Below are 12,592 nucleotides of genomic sequence, written 5' to 3'. Positions count from 1 at the left end.
CCTGCCTCCGCCTCCCAAGTGCTAGGATTAAAGGCGTGCGCCACCACCGCCCGGCTCATGTTTTAATATATTACATTTCAGGTCTTGGCTATTCGAACGATTCATGAGAAGCTCTTGTATTTTTTACCTGCCAGTGAGGAGAGAATTGTATGCCTGTCTCGAGTATTTGAGCCTTTTACTGGTGTGAACCCTGTGCAGTACAATCCTTATACCGAGGTTGAGTCTATATGTGTTTCTGTCTTTAATTTCCTTTTGTGTTCTTGACTTTTAAAGGTCACTTTGTAAAGTTTTATGGTCTAACAGTATAATTAATTTGTTTAGCCTTTATGGAAAGCTGCAGTGTCTCAATATGAAAAGATCATTGCACCCGCAGAACAGAAAATAGCAGGGAAATTAAAGAATTATATTTCAGAAATTCAAGATAGTCCACAGCAGGTAAAGTATTGAAAGATTTTTTTCTTTTTGTTTTTACTGTTTTTTTTTATAAGCTATTTTAATGTATGTGGTTGAATTGAGATAAACATGAACTTTGTCTTATGTTAGCTTCTCCAAGCATTTCTAAAATATAAAGAATTGGTGAAGCGTCCCACTATAAGCAAAGAACTGATGTTAGAGAGAGAGACTTTACTGGCAAGACTTGGGGATTCAGCTAAAGGTAAAGTTCATCAGAGGTAACGATATTTTCTTGAGAAATGTTTTTATAGGTGGATATTTCTTTCATGCTATGGTTTAAGATTAAAAGCTATATTAAAACATGTTTATGACAGATTTATTTATGATATAAATGGTAGATTTGTTTTTATTTTTATTTCATTTTTTAAAAATTATTTATGTTCATGTCTTCCCTGCATGTGTGTTTGTGCACTATGCTCATCCTTGGTTACCATAGGATGCCATAGGAAGAGGTTGGTACACCCCCTAGAACTGTTACAGGCGGTTAGGAACTGCCATGTAGGTGCTGAAAATCGAAAACAGCTAGTGCTCTTAATCCTCACCATCTTGCAAACCCCTAGATTTGTTTTAAATTAGCAGATTTTTTTTTGTGTGTATCTTACATAGTGAGTTGTGTTAGTTTCTTTTTCTTTTGCTATGTATGATAAAGTGCCCAGACTAAAGCAAATTAAGGAAGGGAAGAATCAGTGTCACTGACAGTTCAAGTTAGTGCATCTCTGTGGGGAGGTCGGGAGCAGGCGTTTGAAGCAGTTGTTCCTGTTACCTCCATAGTCAGAAGGAGACGGATGCACGCATGCTCATGCTAAGCTCGCTTTTCTATCCTACACAGTTCAGCATCCTCTTCCTCTACAGCAAGGTTCTTTCCACATCAGTTAATGTTGGTAATCACCTGAGCCTGCATTCCTATTGATTCTGACTTGTATCATGGTGACACCAGTGATCCTCATATACACCCCAAGGTTCTTGTGGTGCAGTGAGGACCAAGATCCACAGCGTTTCCAATAAGGCTTAAAATATACTGCTTCTATGTTATTTATTTGATTTGAATGATACAGATTTTCGATTGGACTTTGAGAATCGGTGCCGAGGAATTCCTGGTGATGCGTCTGGACCACTTTCTGGCAAAAATCTTTCAGAAGTTGTGAATAATATTGTTTGGGTTCGTCAGTTAGAATTGAAGGTACTCAATTTAATACAGTTGAACAGTGAACATTCAAAATGTACTAAATTAAGGTATATGACAGGGACCCTAAAGCTCTTGTGAAAATCCTATTTTCCCTCCATGCAGAGCACATAATTTCTTACTGTTGGGAGCAGATGCTAGAGAAGCAGCTATAGGGAAGAAGGATTTACTTTGCTTCACAGTGACTTTCATGATGAGCAATCTGGTTGCTTGCAGCTCCATGTTTGGTGGCTTGAGCTTATGACGTGATATCTTGGCAGATCAGGGATCAGAGAACTGAGTGTAAAACGTTGCTAAGTTGTGACCTTTATCCCTACCTCATGATTTTATACTGTTGGCTAGGCTCCATGTCAAAGGGACACTACAGTTTCCAAAAACAGTGCCTTCAGCTGGGGTCCATGTATTTAATTAAATACCTAATCTAGTAGGATGCAGTTTACTTTTATGACATAACATCTCATTGTCATTGAAATGTAAAGAAGTCTAAGAAGACATGTGGAGAAGGTTCTGATTCTATTCATTTTTACTATAGTTCTATTCATTTTATACTATATGAGTTTGTCGCTATGTGCCACGCAGAGCCTTTGAAAGCATCTGTGAAGACTGTATCTTTGATACTAGATTTAAACAAATACTTGGGATGTCACAGTGGTTTGAAAGTCTGACTGCAAGTATTTTTATGTCACTAAAATCACATCAGAAGTTAAAGGAAAGGTGAAAGGTAATCATATATAATTATCGGTGATAATGTTATTAAAATTATCAAACTCTTTTGAACCTACGATTAATATGTATAGGTTTTATATTGACTTATACAATAAACATTAAAGGCCATGGGATTATGAAACCTACTTCTTAAAGCTGTACCTTTGAACTATATTCTGAAATATTTTGCCTTGTATTTTCCATTGGTCATTTCTTGAGAGGACTAGAATTGGCAGCTATGGAGGAAGACATATTTTTTTGTCTTACCTGACATGCAAATCTGTCTATTTCTTGTTTGAACTATTAAGAAATTCTTTAGCAAATGGCTGGTATTATTCTGAGAATGTTTAGGAGTAATGCAATGCTCTGACTATGAGTGAAGTCCAGCTCTTGCTTGGTTTGCCTTCCCTCCTGTAATCCTTTGTATTCTACTTTGGGCTGTCCTCTTGGGATTTATTATTTTGAGGTTGTATGATTCAGAAGGCAATTAGAGGGTGATATGCTTATTCCTATGGAAAAGCTTTATTCCCTTGTTTATAAATGAAGGAAAATAGTTTTTTAGTTTCAAGTCAGAGATAAGCCCTCCTAAATTTTAAAAGCTGAAATTAAGCTAGCATTAATGTTTATCTTTGTCATTTGACTTTTAAAGGTAGATGATACTATCAAGATAGCAGAAGCGCTTTTGTCTGACTTGTCAGGATTTCGATCTTTTCATCGGAGTGCTGAAGATCTCTTGGACCAGTTCAAGCTCTATGAACAAGAACAGTTTGATGATTGGTCAAGAGAAGTCCAGTCAGGGTTGTCTGACACCAGGTCAGGTTTGTGGTAAGTGCCAGTCCACTGCAGTGTGAGCACAAACCCACGTTAGTAATCCATGTGGGAAGATGGAAAGAGCCCTTCTCTACGGACATGCTGCTGCTTGCTTATAAGCTGTTGGATTTAAAACATTTTTACTTTTTATTTTAAAGATTATTTTTATCATTTTTATGTGTATATGTGGGAATGTCACATGTGTGCTCCGTTACCATCAGAGGCAAGAAGGATACCAAATCACTAGAGGTAGGGGAGACTGTGGGCTTTGACTTCACTGTTGGGAACTGAACTTGGGTCATTTAGGAGATCAGGGCCATCTGTCTCATTGGTCCTGAGTATACTGTTAGTCACTGAAGATGGAAACTTTAACTGTACAACTGGAGTTGCTTGCCAGCCCTCTCTAGTCACATGTCTGGTCCTGAGGACTGCAGATTCTTTTTTGAGAATTAGATATTCCTGTCATGATTTTTTTTTTTAAGATTTATTTATTTATTATATGTAAATACACTGTAGCTGTCTTCAGACGCACCAGAAGAGGGTGTCAGATCTCATTATGGGTGGTTGTGAGCCACCATGTGGTTGTTGGGATTTGAACTCATGACCTTCCGAAGAGCAGTCAGTGCTCTTCCCCGCTGAGCCATCTCACCAGCCCTCCTGTCATGATTTTTTATGAAAAATGTCTCATACATTTTTTTCTACTTTTTTAATATTACAATTGAATTTTAAATTGTGATATAATTGCACTTTAAATTGCAATTACTTTTGAACCCTTTAAGAAAGAGAGGTATTTTCTCATGACACTCTAAATCATAAGTAAGCCTTTGGCAAGTAGTTACTAAATTTTATTTAATATTTTATTACTTACCATTGTTATAGAAGCAATTCATTGGGTGTGACTAGGAAAAGAAATCCACGTTCCTTTGTACTTGCAGTCAGTTTTCCACAGTATGTTAGTATCTCTACTTTAGACACTTGCCATGTCTCCTCTTACTGGGACTCAGACTCATGCCTTGTGCGTGTACTTTACATCTGAGCTGTACCTTCAGCCCTCTTTTTCCTCTCAGTAGATAAGAGTATCCTTATGTTGCTCTGAGGTGTGTGTATGTGGGTGTTGTTTCAAATTCTTATGTGGGCAACCACAATGTCTTTTTTAAAAGAAACTTTTCATAACATGAAGTTCTTTACCCCTCCTCTATGCTCAGTAGAAGTATAATCAATCCAAATGCACTCTTAAATTGGATAAATAATGCATTTCCCTGACTACAGTTCTGGCTCATGAGGAAGATTAGAGGAACCCAGGGGTTCTATGGTATAGTGACTATAATTTTGTGCAATTTAATTCTTTTCTTCCTACATGGAGTGAAAAGTAAATGAGATAATCTAGCCCTCACCTTTCAGAACTTTAGCCAACTAGGTGCGAAACCCCGTCCATGTTGTCATGTAGGTCCTGTTGTGGTTTGCTCTATAGTGGGGTGAGTGGGTCAGAGATCAGAGGTCTGTTCATGAGCCTGCTCAACCTTTTACAAACCTCATTTCCTCATCTCAACAAAATGTTACTCCTATCTTTTTTTTCGGTAGGTGGTGAGTGGTGGGTGGTGGGTGGTATAAAACCTTTTCTAGTCTTTGAAATCATCAGAGTCCCTCTGAATACAGCCTTTGAAGTCCTGATATAAGCAAACTTTTGAAGAAGGCAAAAGAGTTCTCATTGTAGTGGTTGTTAGGGTTATGAGTACCTACAGGAATACTGGGTCTTGTTTTTAAGCCATTTAACATCTTCTTTTGTCGTAGTTTATTGGAGGTGATAGTAAGTAAGCAGAATGCATTTGCTCCTTGCTTTCGTGATTGCTTCTTGTGAATTTTCTTAATTTTGAAAATGATTTGAAAGAAAGAACATAATGTAAACTATAATAAATCAAAATAATGTCTACTTTATGATGATGAATGTTTTTAATAGTTTACACTGATTTGAAAACTTCAAAGCAGTTTTATTATTAAAGTCTTAACACAAGAAAAGGCAAATTTAAAGTGTAAAGGATTTAAACATGTGATTGTTTTGCTTTTACACTTTGATTTAGTTTTTGCTCCTTTACTAAAACTATGGAGGATGCAGTCAGCCCACAGACATCCTGGGTCCCATTAGCAATCAAGTCAGACCCTTCTTGTGTGTCAGTCTTGATTCTTAGCTAACAGTTCAAGGGTGGATTTTTCTGATTTATGAAGTGCTCATTTATGTAATGACATATTTTGAATACTGCAGTTTGTTATCAAAGTCTGGATGGTGAGAAAACATGGGAAGAACTTCCTTTTTTAACATTGTCCCAGCTTAATTTAAAAGACAGCTGCACAGTAGAATTTGTTAGCTTCAGTTTCTAGGGAGAAGTTCTTGAGGCAGTTAGCATACTGCATCTATACTGTCACACAAAGAGCATCATAGCAGGACCTCAAATCTCTACAGCATGTGGAACCAGCCCTTACTTCACAAAGTCAAATAAGTCTTAAAAGTTCTCTTTAGGCTCTGTATGTTTTACAAACCAAGTAACTCTAATTTGACTGCACAAGAAATTATTGATAACCGCACAAATATATAATTTTCTTTTGAAGAAAAAGCAGGAGGAACAGAGTTAGAAAGCCTGGATTAGAAAGTTTAATTCAACTGTTTGTTTGTGGAAGGTTTCTGGAAAAGTTGAACAAAGTGCTGTATTTTTTTATCAGTTTCATCACAGTAAAGCATAACAACAGAAGCTTCAAAAATTCCTCTCTCTCTCTGTATGTGTGTCTGTCTCTTTGTCTTTCTGTCTGTCTGTTTCTCTATCTCTCTCTCCCACAGTATTGAAGCTAACAGCAGAATAATGGAATTGGATCCTAATGATGGGTCATTAAAAGTGCATTATTCTGATCGCCTGGTAATTCTTCTGAGAGAAGTCCGTCAGCTTTCTGCCCTGGGCTTTGTCATTCCTGCTAAAATACAGCAGGTTGCAAATGTTGCTCAGAAGTTCTGCAAGCAAGCCATCATTCTTAAGCAAGTATGAGTGACACCTTTGAAGATGCTTTTGTTCTTGATTATTATGCTAAGTTAGACTATGTTAAGGGCTTTCGTTTTTTGCTTTTAATTTTTTTTATGCTACTGAAATAGATTATTAACTTGTGAATTTACAGTTTGATAAATGATTATATTAAAATCTGTTTTGAATGTATAGGATTTTGTTTTGTTTCGCTTTGTTTTGTTTTGTTTTTTTTTTTCCAGACAGGGTTTCTCTATGTATCCCTGGTTGTCCTGGACTCACTCTGTAGACCAGGCTGGCCTCAAACTCAGAAATCCATCTGTCTCTGCCTCCCATGTGCTGGGATTAAAGGCGTGCGCTACCACTGCCCAGCAGGATTTTTTAAACTTAATATTATCATTACTTTTCATTCTGAAATCATTTGGAAAAATAACATATTACTCTTTCTCTCTTTACCTTCCTAACTCCTCCACTCTTTTCTTTCTTTTCTTTCCCTTATTGCATTGTAAAGGTCTTAAAGGAACTGCTAATGAGAGTCCTCTGCCTACCTTGCAGATATTTATAGAGGATTCCCAGGTTCTTTGGTGTTGGTTTATGTATTTGTAACGTTGTTGTTCTTTGCCTGTTTCAAACACTTTTTACCTAGTTGTCCACCTCCTGGATCAGGTTCTAGAGCAGCTTGTGGCTTTGGCCTTCTTCTCTGCGTACACTCTTTGACATGCTTGGCCACTGTTCTTAATGCTTTTGAGAATCAACGTAGAAAGAGGAAGTCTATTTTAGCTCACAGATTTGGAAGTTTAAGCCCATGATCAGTTGGTCTCTTGCTTTTGGGCCAATACCAAGGTAGCACATTGTAGGAACATGGGTGGGTCAAAGCCATGTATGGCTAGGAAGCAAAAAGGAGAGCAGGGGTGGGGAGAGGCCCTACAGTTCCTTTTAAGAGCATATATTGCCATTGCTCAAAAGACCTTCCACTAAGCCCCACCTCTTTTTAATTAATTACTTGAGACAGGGTCTCACTATGTAGGCCTGGTTGACCTGGAACTAGCTATGTAGGCCAGACTGGCTTCATATTAGCCTACTTCTACCTCCTGAGTTAACCATGTGTGCCACCACTTCCAGACCAACTTTGATTTTTAAAAAATAATTTTTATTTTTCCATATGTACAATGTATCTTGATCATACCTGCTGCCGTTGTCCTCTCCCTCCCCACCTGGATCCCCCCAGACACCCCTCTCCACCTTCATTCCCTCTTAACTCATTGAATTCTGTTAGTGTAGTGCTACTCATATATGCATGGGCATGGGGCCCTCCACTTAGTATGGCTGACTTACCAGAGGCTAGAGCCCTAAAATGTGACCCTCACTACCACAGCAGCCTTAACTGCCAGTAATTTCCCTGCTTGGGTGAGGTCCTATAAACTCCTCTCCCATCAATGTTGGAACAGTGCCTTGATCTTGTATAGTATACAGCTGCTGAGAGCCCATGAGGTCCACACCCTGCCCTGTCCAGAAGGCAGCATTACACAGCACTGTCTACCTCCCTTAGTATTTCTACCTCTTCATCCACCAGGTCTGTTAGCCTTGGACAGAGGGTTGATAGAAATACTTCACTGAAGGTTGGGCACCCAATAGTCACTGTTCTCAGCTTTTTGAGTAATTATGACTCTTAACATGAATTGCTACAAAAAAGAAGCTTCCCTGACCAAGGCTGAGGGCTACATTATTTTGTGGTTATCAAGATAAACATTTAGAAAGCAGTTTGAACACTAACAGCTCATCACTCATTAACTTGTAGACTTTCTCTCACTGCTGGGGCCTATGGCCTTCCCAGTCATTTTAACAGGCTTATCATATCAGACATGAATTCCTTTCTGTGGAGCAGGCCTTAACTCCAATCAGAAAGTGGTTGGCTACCCTGTAACAGTCATGCCACTATTGTTCCATTGGGTACATTTTGCCTGGCAGGTCACTATTGTAGTAGGAAAGGTCCAATGGTCAGTAAGACCATGTCTTAGTTACAGTCCTATTGCTATGATGAGATACGATGACCAAAGAAGTTCTTACAAAAGAACACATTTTAAAATCTTTTTATTGATTCTTTGTGAATTTCATATCATGTGTCTCAACCCCAGTCATCTCCTTGTCCCTCCATATCTGCCCTCCATCCTTGCAACCAAAGAGAGGATTTAATTGGGGTATATAGTTTTAGAGGGTTAGTCCATGATCATCCCGGCAGGAAGCAGCCAAGCTTGGTACTGGAGCAGTAGCTAAGAGCTTTATGTCCTGATCCACAGGCAACAGGCAGAGCCAGAGACTGGCCCTTGTGGGAGCTTTCTACAACTTCAAAGTCCACCCCCAATGACACAGTCCTCTAACAAAGTGACATCTACTAATCTTCCAAGTAGTTCATCAGCTGTGGAATAAGCATGCAAAACATATGAGTCTATGGGGACATTTCCATTCAAACCATCACAGACCATTAATGTTATTTCTTCCCCTCTAGCCTGTATATCACCCATGGAAATGGCATTAGGGAGGCGGATTCTTGGCCATTTCTATTTTGATTTCTGTGTGTACTGCAACCAAAATATGAGTATCCTATGTTCTAGTTAAGGTGGGCAACCAGGAGTGTTCATAATAGCTTAGCTTGTCTTGGGGGGCTTTGGGGCCTCTCTGTTCAATATCCTGTAGGGAGGTGTACCGTACTTAGTATTGAGGTTTTCATATAATAACCATTTTTCTGCATTGTCAAGCCATGTAGGGTACCATTGTTCCAATTCCTTTTTTTTTTTTTTAAAAAATCATTTTTATTAGCTTACAAAGTAGTGTGTTTCCATAAGGATTTAAAACAATTATTTGATTTTTTTTTGTATATGGGTATTTTTCCTACATGTATATCTGTACCATATACCTGCAGAGGCCAGAAGAGGACATTGTATCCTCTAGAGCTAGAATTACAGATGGGCTGGCCATGTAGGTACTAGGGGTTGAACCGGGTCCTCTGAATTACAGCCCATGCTCTGAACCTCTTTTAGTACTGAGTTCCTTTCTCCTGGTGCGGTGAACTTGATCCCAGGGAATAAATTTTATTGTCTGTTTGACCAGTCTTGGGACATGACTTGATAAATTGTAGCACCTCAAAATATATGTGTTGATTGGGCATATTGATTCATAAGTTCTGATCTGGAGATGAAAAACTATTTCTGTTTGATTTTTAGGGTTGAGAAATAGTATTACTATTTGAATAAAAATAAAGTGAATATGCAAATGCACAATGTATTATTACTAGCTACTAATTGGACTTGTATTTTGTAGGTCGCACATTTTTACAATTCCATTGATCAACAGATGATTCAGAGTCAGAGGCCAATGATGCTGCAGTCGGCCTTAGCATTTGAACAGATCATTAAAGTAAGTGAGAGCCTCATGCTCTGTGACACAAGTGCAGAGGTTGTGGACCAGTTCTTAGTTCATCCTGTGTGAGCGCATGCGACTTCATTTTGTCTCCAGTGATTTCCTTCACTCTTAATAAGTCCCCACTATAGAGTTAAGTAATTAGAATGCTTCCCATTACTTTGGTAGTGGGTTTGATGAGTTGCATTCCTATGTGTCATGTACAGTTCACATGCTACTGCATTCTTTCTTCTGATCTGGAGATCCTGGTACACAGAGTGTTTGAGGGCTTGAGTGTTCTTTTTCTTTAAACCATCTCCAGATTTTGTAACTCACGACTTTGCTTTTTTGTTTTTATTTAAACGTCAGTAGGAAATTGGAAAAATTCACAGTAGGTTTTAGATTACATGGTACTTTGTGACTGCAAATTTTTTGAAACATATACTTTTAATCTTCAAGAGATCAGTGTTATGAATAATTGGGCTTTGAACGTAAAATTAAAGCTTTCTAAAAAAAGCACTCTATCTGAATACTATTGTTTATTATACTATAGAATTCAAAGGCAGGGAGCGGAGGCAAGTCACAGATTACTTGGGACAACCCTAAAGAACTAGAAGGCTACATCCAGAAACTACAAAATGCTGCTGAGCGACTTGCCACAGAGAATAGAAGGCTGAGAAAGTGGCACACTACATTTTGTGAAAAGGTATATTTTGTTTATAGAATTTAATCACAATGTGAATGGAACTGAATGAAAATAATTAGTATTAGTACATAATTACAGTTTTTCTTGTGACATAATTCGAGATTTGAAGTTGCAAAAATAAAATTTATGTTTTCCTTTTACCTAACTTCCTCTGGTGTTTACAACCAACCTAGCTGGCGTATAGTTGTAAATAACAGGAAACTGACAGTATTTGAGGCTTACAACTTGGCCAGCAGAGCCCCGCTTTTCTCTCTGCATTTTGTATTTGAGTGTGTATGTGGCTCCTTCACTCCCTCCCTTCCTCCCCTTTCTCCTTCCCAGTCCTTCATGGGCTTGATACTTCCATATAGTGTTGGCTGAAACTAAGCTGAAGTGAGGCTTTGCCCTTGTCATCAGGGGGTGACAGGTCGCATGGGCTGAGTGGTACTTTGTCCCTTGATTAAGGTGGCTGCATCCCTGGAAAGCTACCATGTTCCTAACAGGCTCTGAGACTATTGCCCATTATTTGAACAGGTGGTCATTCTTATGAATATTGATCTGCTTCGGCAGCAGCAGCGTTGGAAGGATGGGCTGCAGGAACTGAGAACTGGCTTAGCGAGTGTGGCAGCGCAGGTGCGTGGGTTGTGCTTTTTGACTGTCTTTTGAGAATCAGGATGCATGACTCAGTGACAAGTACATGCAAAGTACTTGTACCCCCAATGAATATATAGGTCTCTGACTGACACACATACAAATGCTGTAGATCATAGTGAATGTGTGTAAACTACATAAAAGTAAGTGCCTGTGTGCCTTACGAAGGCCCACGCCCCTGTTTATTTTGTCATTTTCCTGACTTGGTGCTTATGAACTTATTGTTTGTTCACTTACAAGAGACTGTAATCTCTGTAGAATACAAAGTTAAGTTCAAATTGAAATTTACTGACTAAAATATCTGTCAAGATTCTTTGTCATCCTAGAGGCACATTTTCATGCAGATAGGCTCTAAGTTGATTTAAGTTAGCTGTTTCATGTATTTTCCAGATCTCAGAATTAAAAAAAAAAGCCCAAAGTACTAGAATAGATATCTTAATGCTTGTATGGAAGCAAACACCAATGTCAAAATCCAATTATTTTTAGCTATCTAATTTAAATTTCTTATTTCTAAAATATTCAATGAATTATTTAAGAACTAGGAAATGAAGAGTAGTACTTTTTGAGAACATTGAAAAAATACAAAAGAATTCACAAAGTAGACCATTGTAAAATCAGCTTCAAATAAAAACTTAATTTTGCCTTGAGTTTTTAATTTTGTTGAGCCTATTTTGTATTTTAGCTGTAATTTTTCATGTCAAATGTTTCATAAGCTCTCACTAAAAATGGCAATTAGAGTTGCATATTTAAAGATATTTAGAATGAGCCCTCATCTGGTAAATGTGCTTTATTTTATATAGCTTGAAAATCAAAAGTAAAAAAGTCATTTAGCACCAATTTTCAGATTGAAAAGGTAAATTACATTTCAGGGCTTCCAACCCAGTGATATGCGTGCGTGGCGGCAGCACTGGAACCACCAACTTTACAAAGCTCTGGAGCATCAGTATCAGATGGGTCTCGAAGCGCTGAATGAGAACCTGCCAGAAATAAACGTAGACTTAACCTACAAGTAAGAGGCTCTGAAATCCCTGTTTCATTTTCAAGTTAAACCTTTCTAATAATTTATATTCTAAGTAATATAATTTAAGATGATTTAGAGTGCCACTTACCCTTTTTTTCAGACAGGGAAGGTTACAGTTTAGGCCTCCCTTTGAAGAAATCCGGGCTAAATATTACAGAGAAATGAAGAGATTTATCGGAATTCCCAATCAGTTTAAGGGCGTGGGTGAGGCTGGAGATGAATCAATATTTTCTGTCATGATTGATAGAAATGCAAGTGGATTTCTGACTATTTACAGCAAAGCAGAAGATCTGTTTAGAAGACTGTCAGCTGTTTTGCATCAACATAAGGTACAGAGCCTGCAAATTTCTATCCTTTTCAGAAATTTACTAATTTAGTAGGTATAAAGTAAGAATTTTCTCTATGATGAAATAAACTCAGAATGTGGCAAAAGCAGAAAGGCAGCTTCCTAGTTTACTCAGGCTTAGCCTTGCTAGACTCTTACTCTGGGGTTAGGATTGCTAGACTCTTACTCTAGGGTTAGCCTTGCTAGACTCTTACTCTAGGGTTAGGATTGCTAGACTCTTACTCTAGGGTTAGCCTTGCTAGACTCTTACTCTGGGGTTAGGATTGCTTGACTCTTACTCTAGGCTTAGCCTTGCTAGACTCTTACTCTAGGGTTAGCCTTTCTAGACTCTTACTCT

The 12,592-nt window shown here is 38.2% G+C and overlaps 1 protein-coding gene across 4 annotated transcripts in view; it reads left to right on the top strand.

Moving 5' to 3' along the window:
• Positions 1–12,592, top strand: part of Dync2h1 (dynein cytoplasmic 2 heavy chain 1) — a 258,114-nt gene that overhangs the window by 15,517 nt on the left and 230,005 nt on the right. For all 4 annotated transcript variants that reach the window (XM_031344730.1, XM_031344731.1, XM_031344732.1 and 1 more), the window contains 11 exons: positions 82–216; positions 322–435; positions 544–655; positions 1,509–1,633; positions 2,991–3,166; positions 5,982–6,177; positions 9,475–9,570; positions 10,106–10,258; positions 10,772–10,870; positions 11,758–11,897; positions 12,010–12,238. In XM_031344730.1, the coding sequence (XP_031200590.1) occupies positions 82–216; positions 322–435; positions 544–655; positions 1,509–1,633; positions 2,991–3,166; positions 5,982–6,177; positions 9,475–9,570; positions 10,106–10,258; positions 10,772–10,870; positions 11,758–11,897; positions 12,010–12,238 (1,575 nt within the window). The remainder of the gene's footprint in view (positions 1–81; positions 217–321; positions 436–543; positions 656–1,508; positions 1,634–2,990; positions 3,167–5,981; positions 6,178–9,474; positions 9,571–10,105; positions 10,259–10,771; positions 10,871–11,757; positions 11,898–12,009; positions 12,239–12,592) is intronic.

This window comes from Mastomys coucha, unplaced genomic scaffold (assembly GCF_008632895.1).
Source record: "Mastomys coucha isolate ucsf_1 unplaced genomic scaffold, UCSF_Mcou_1 pScaffold23, whole genome shotgun sequence".
Lineage (NCBI taxonomy): Eukaryota > Metazoa > Chordata > Mammalia > Rodentia > Muridae > Mastomys > Mastomys coucha.
Note: the sequence above shows the minus strand (reverse complement) of the source record. Positions and strands in the feature narration are given on the sequence as shown.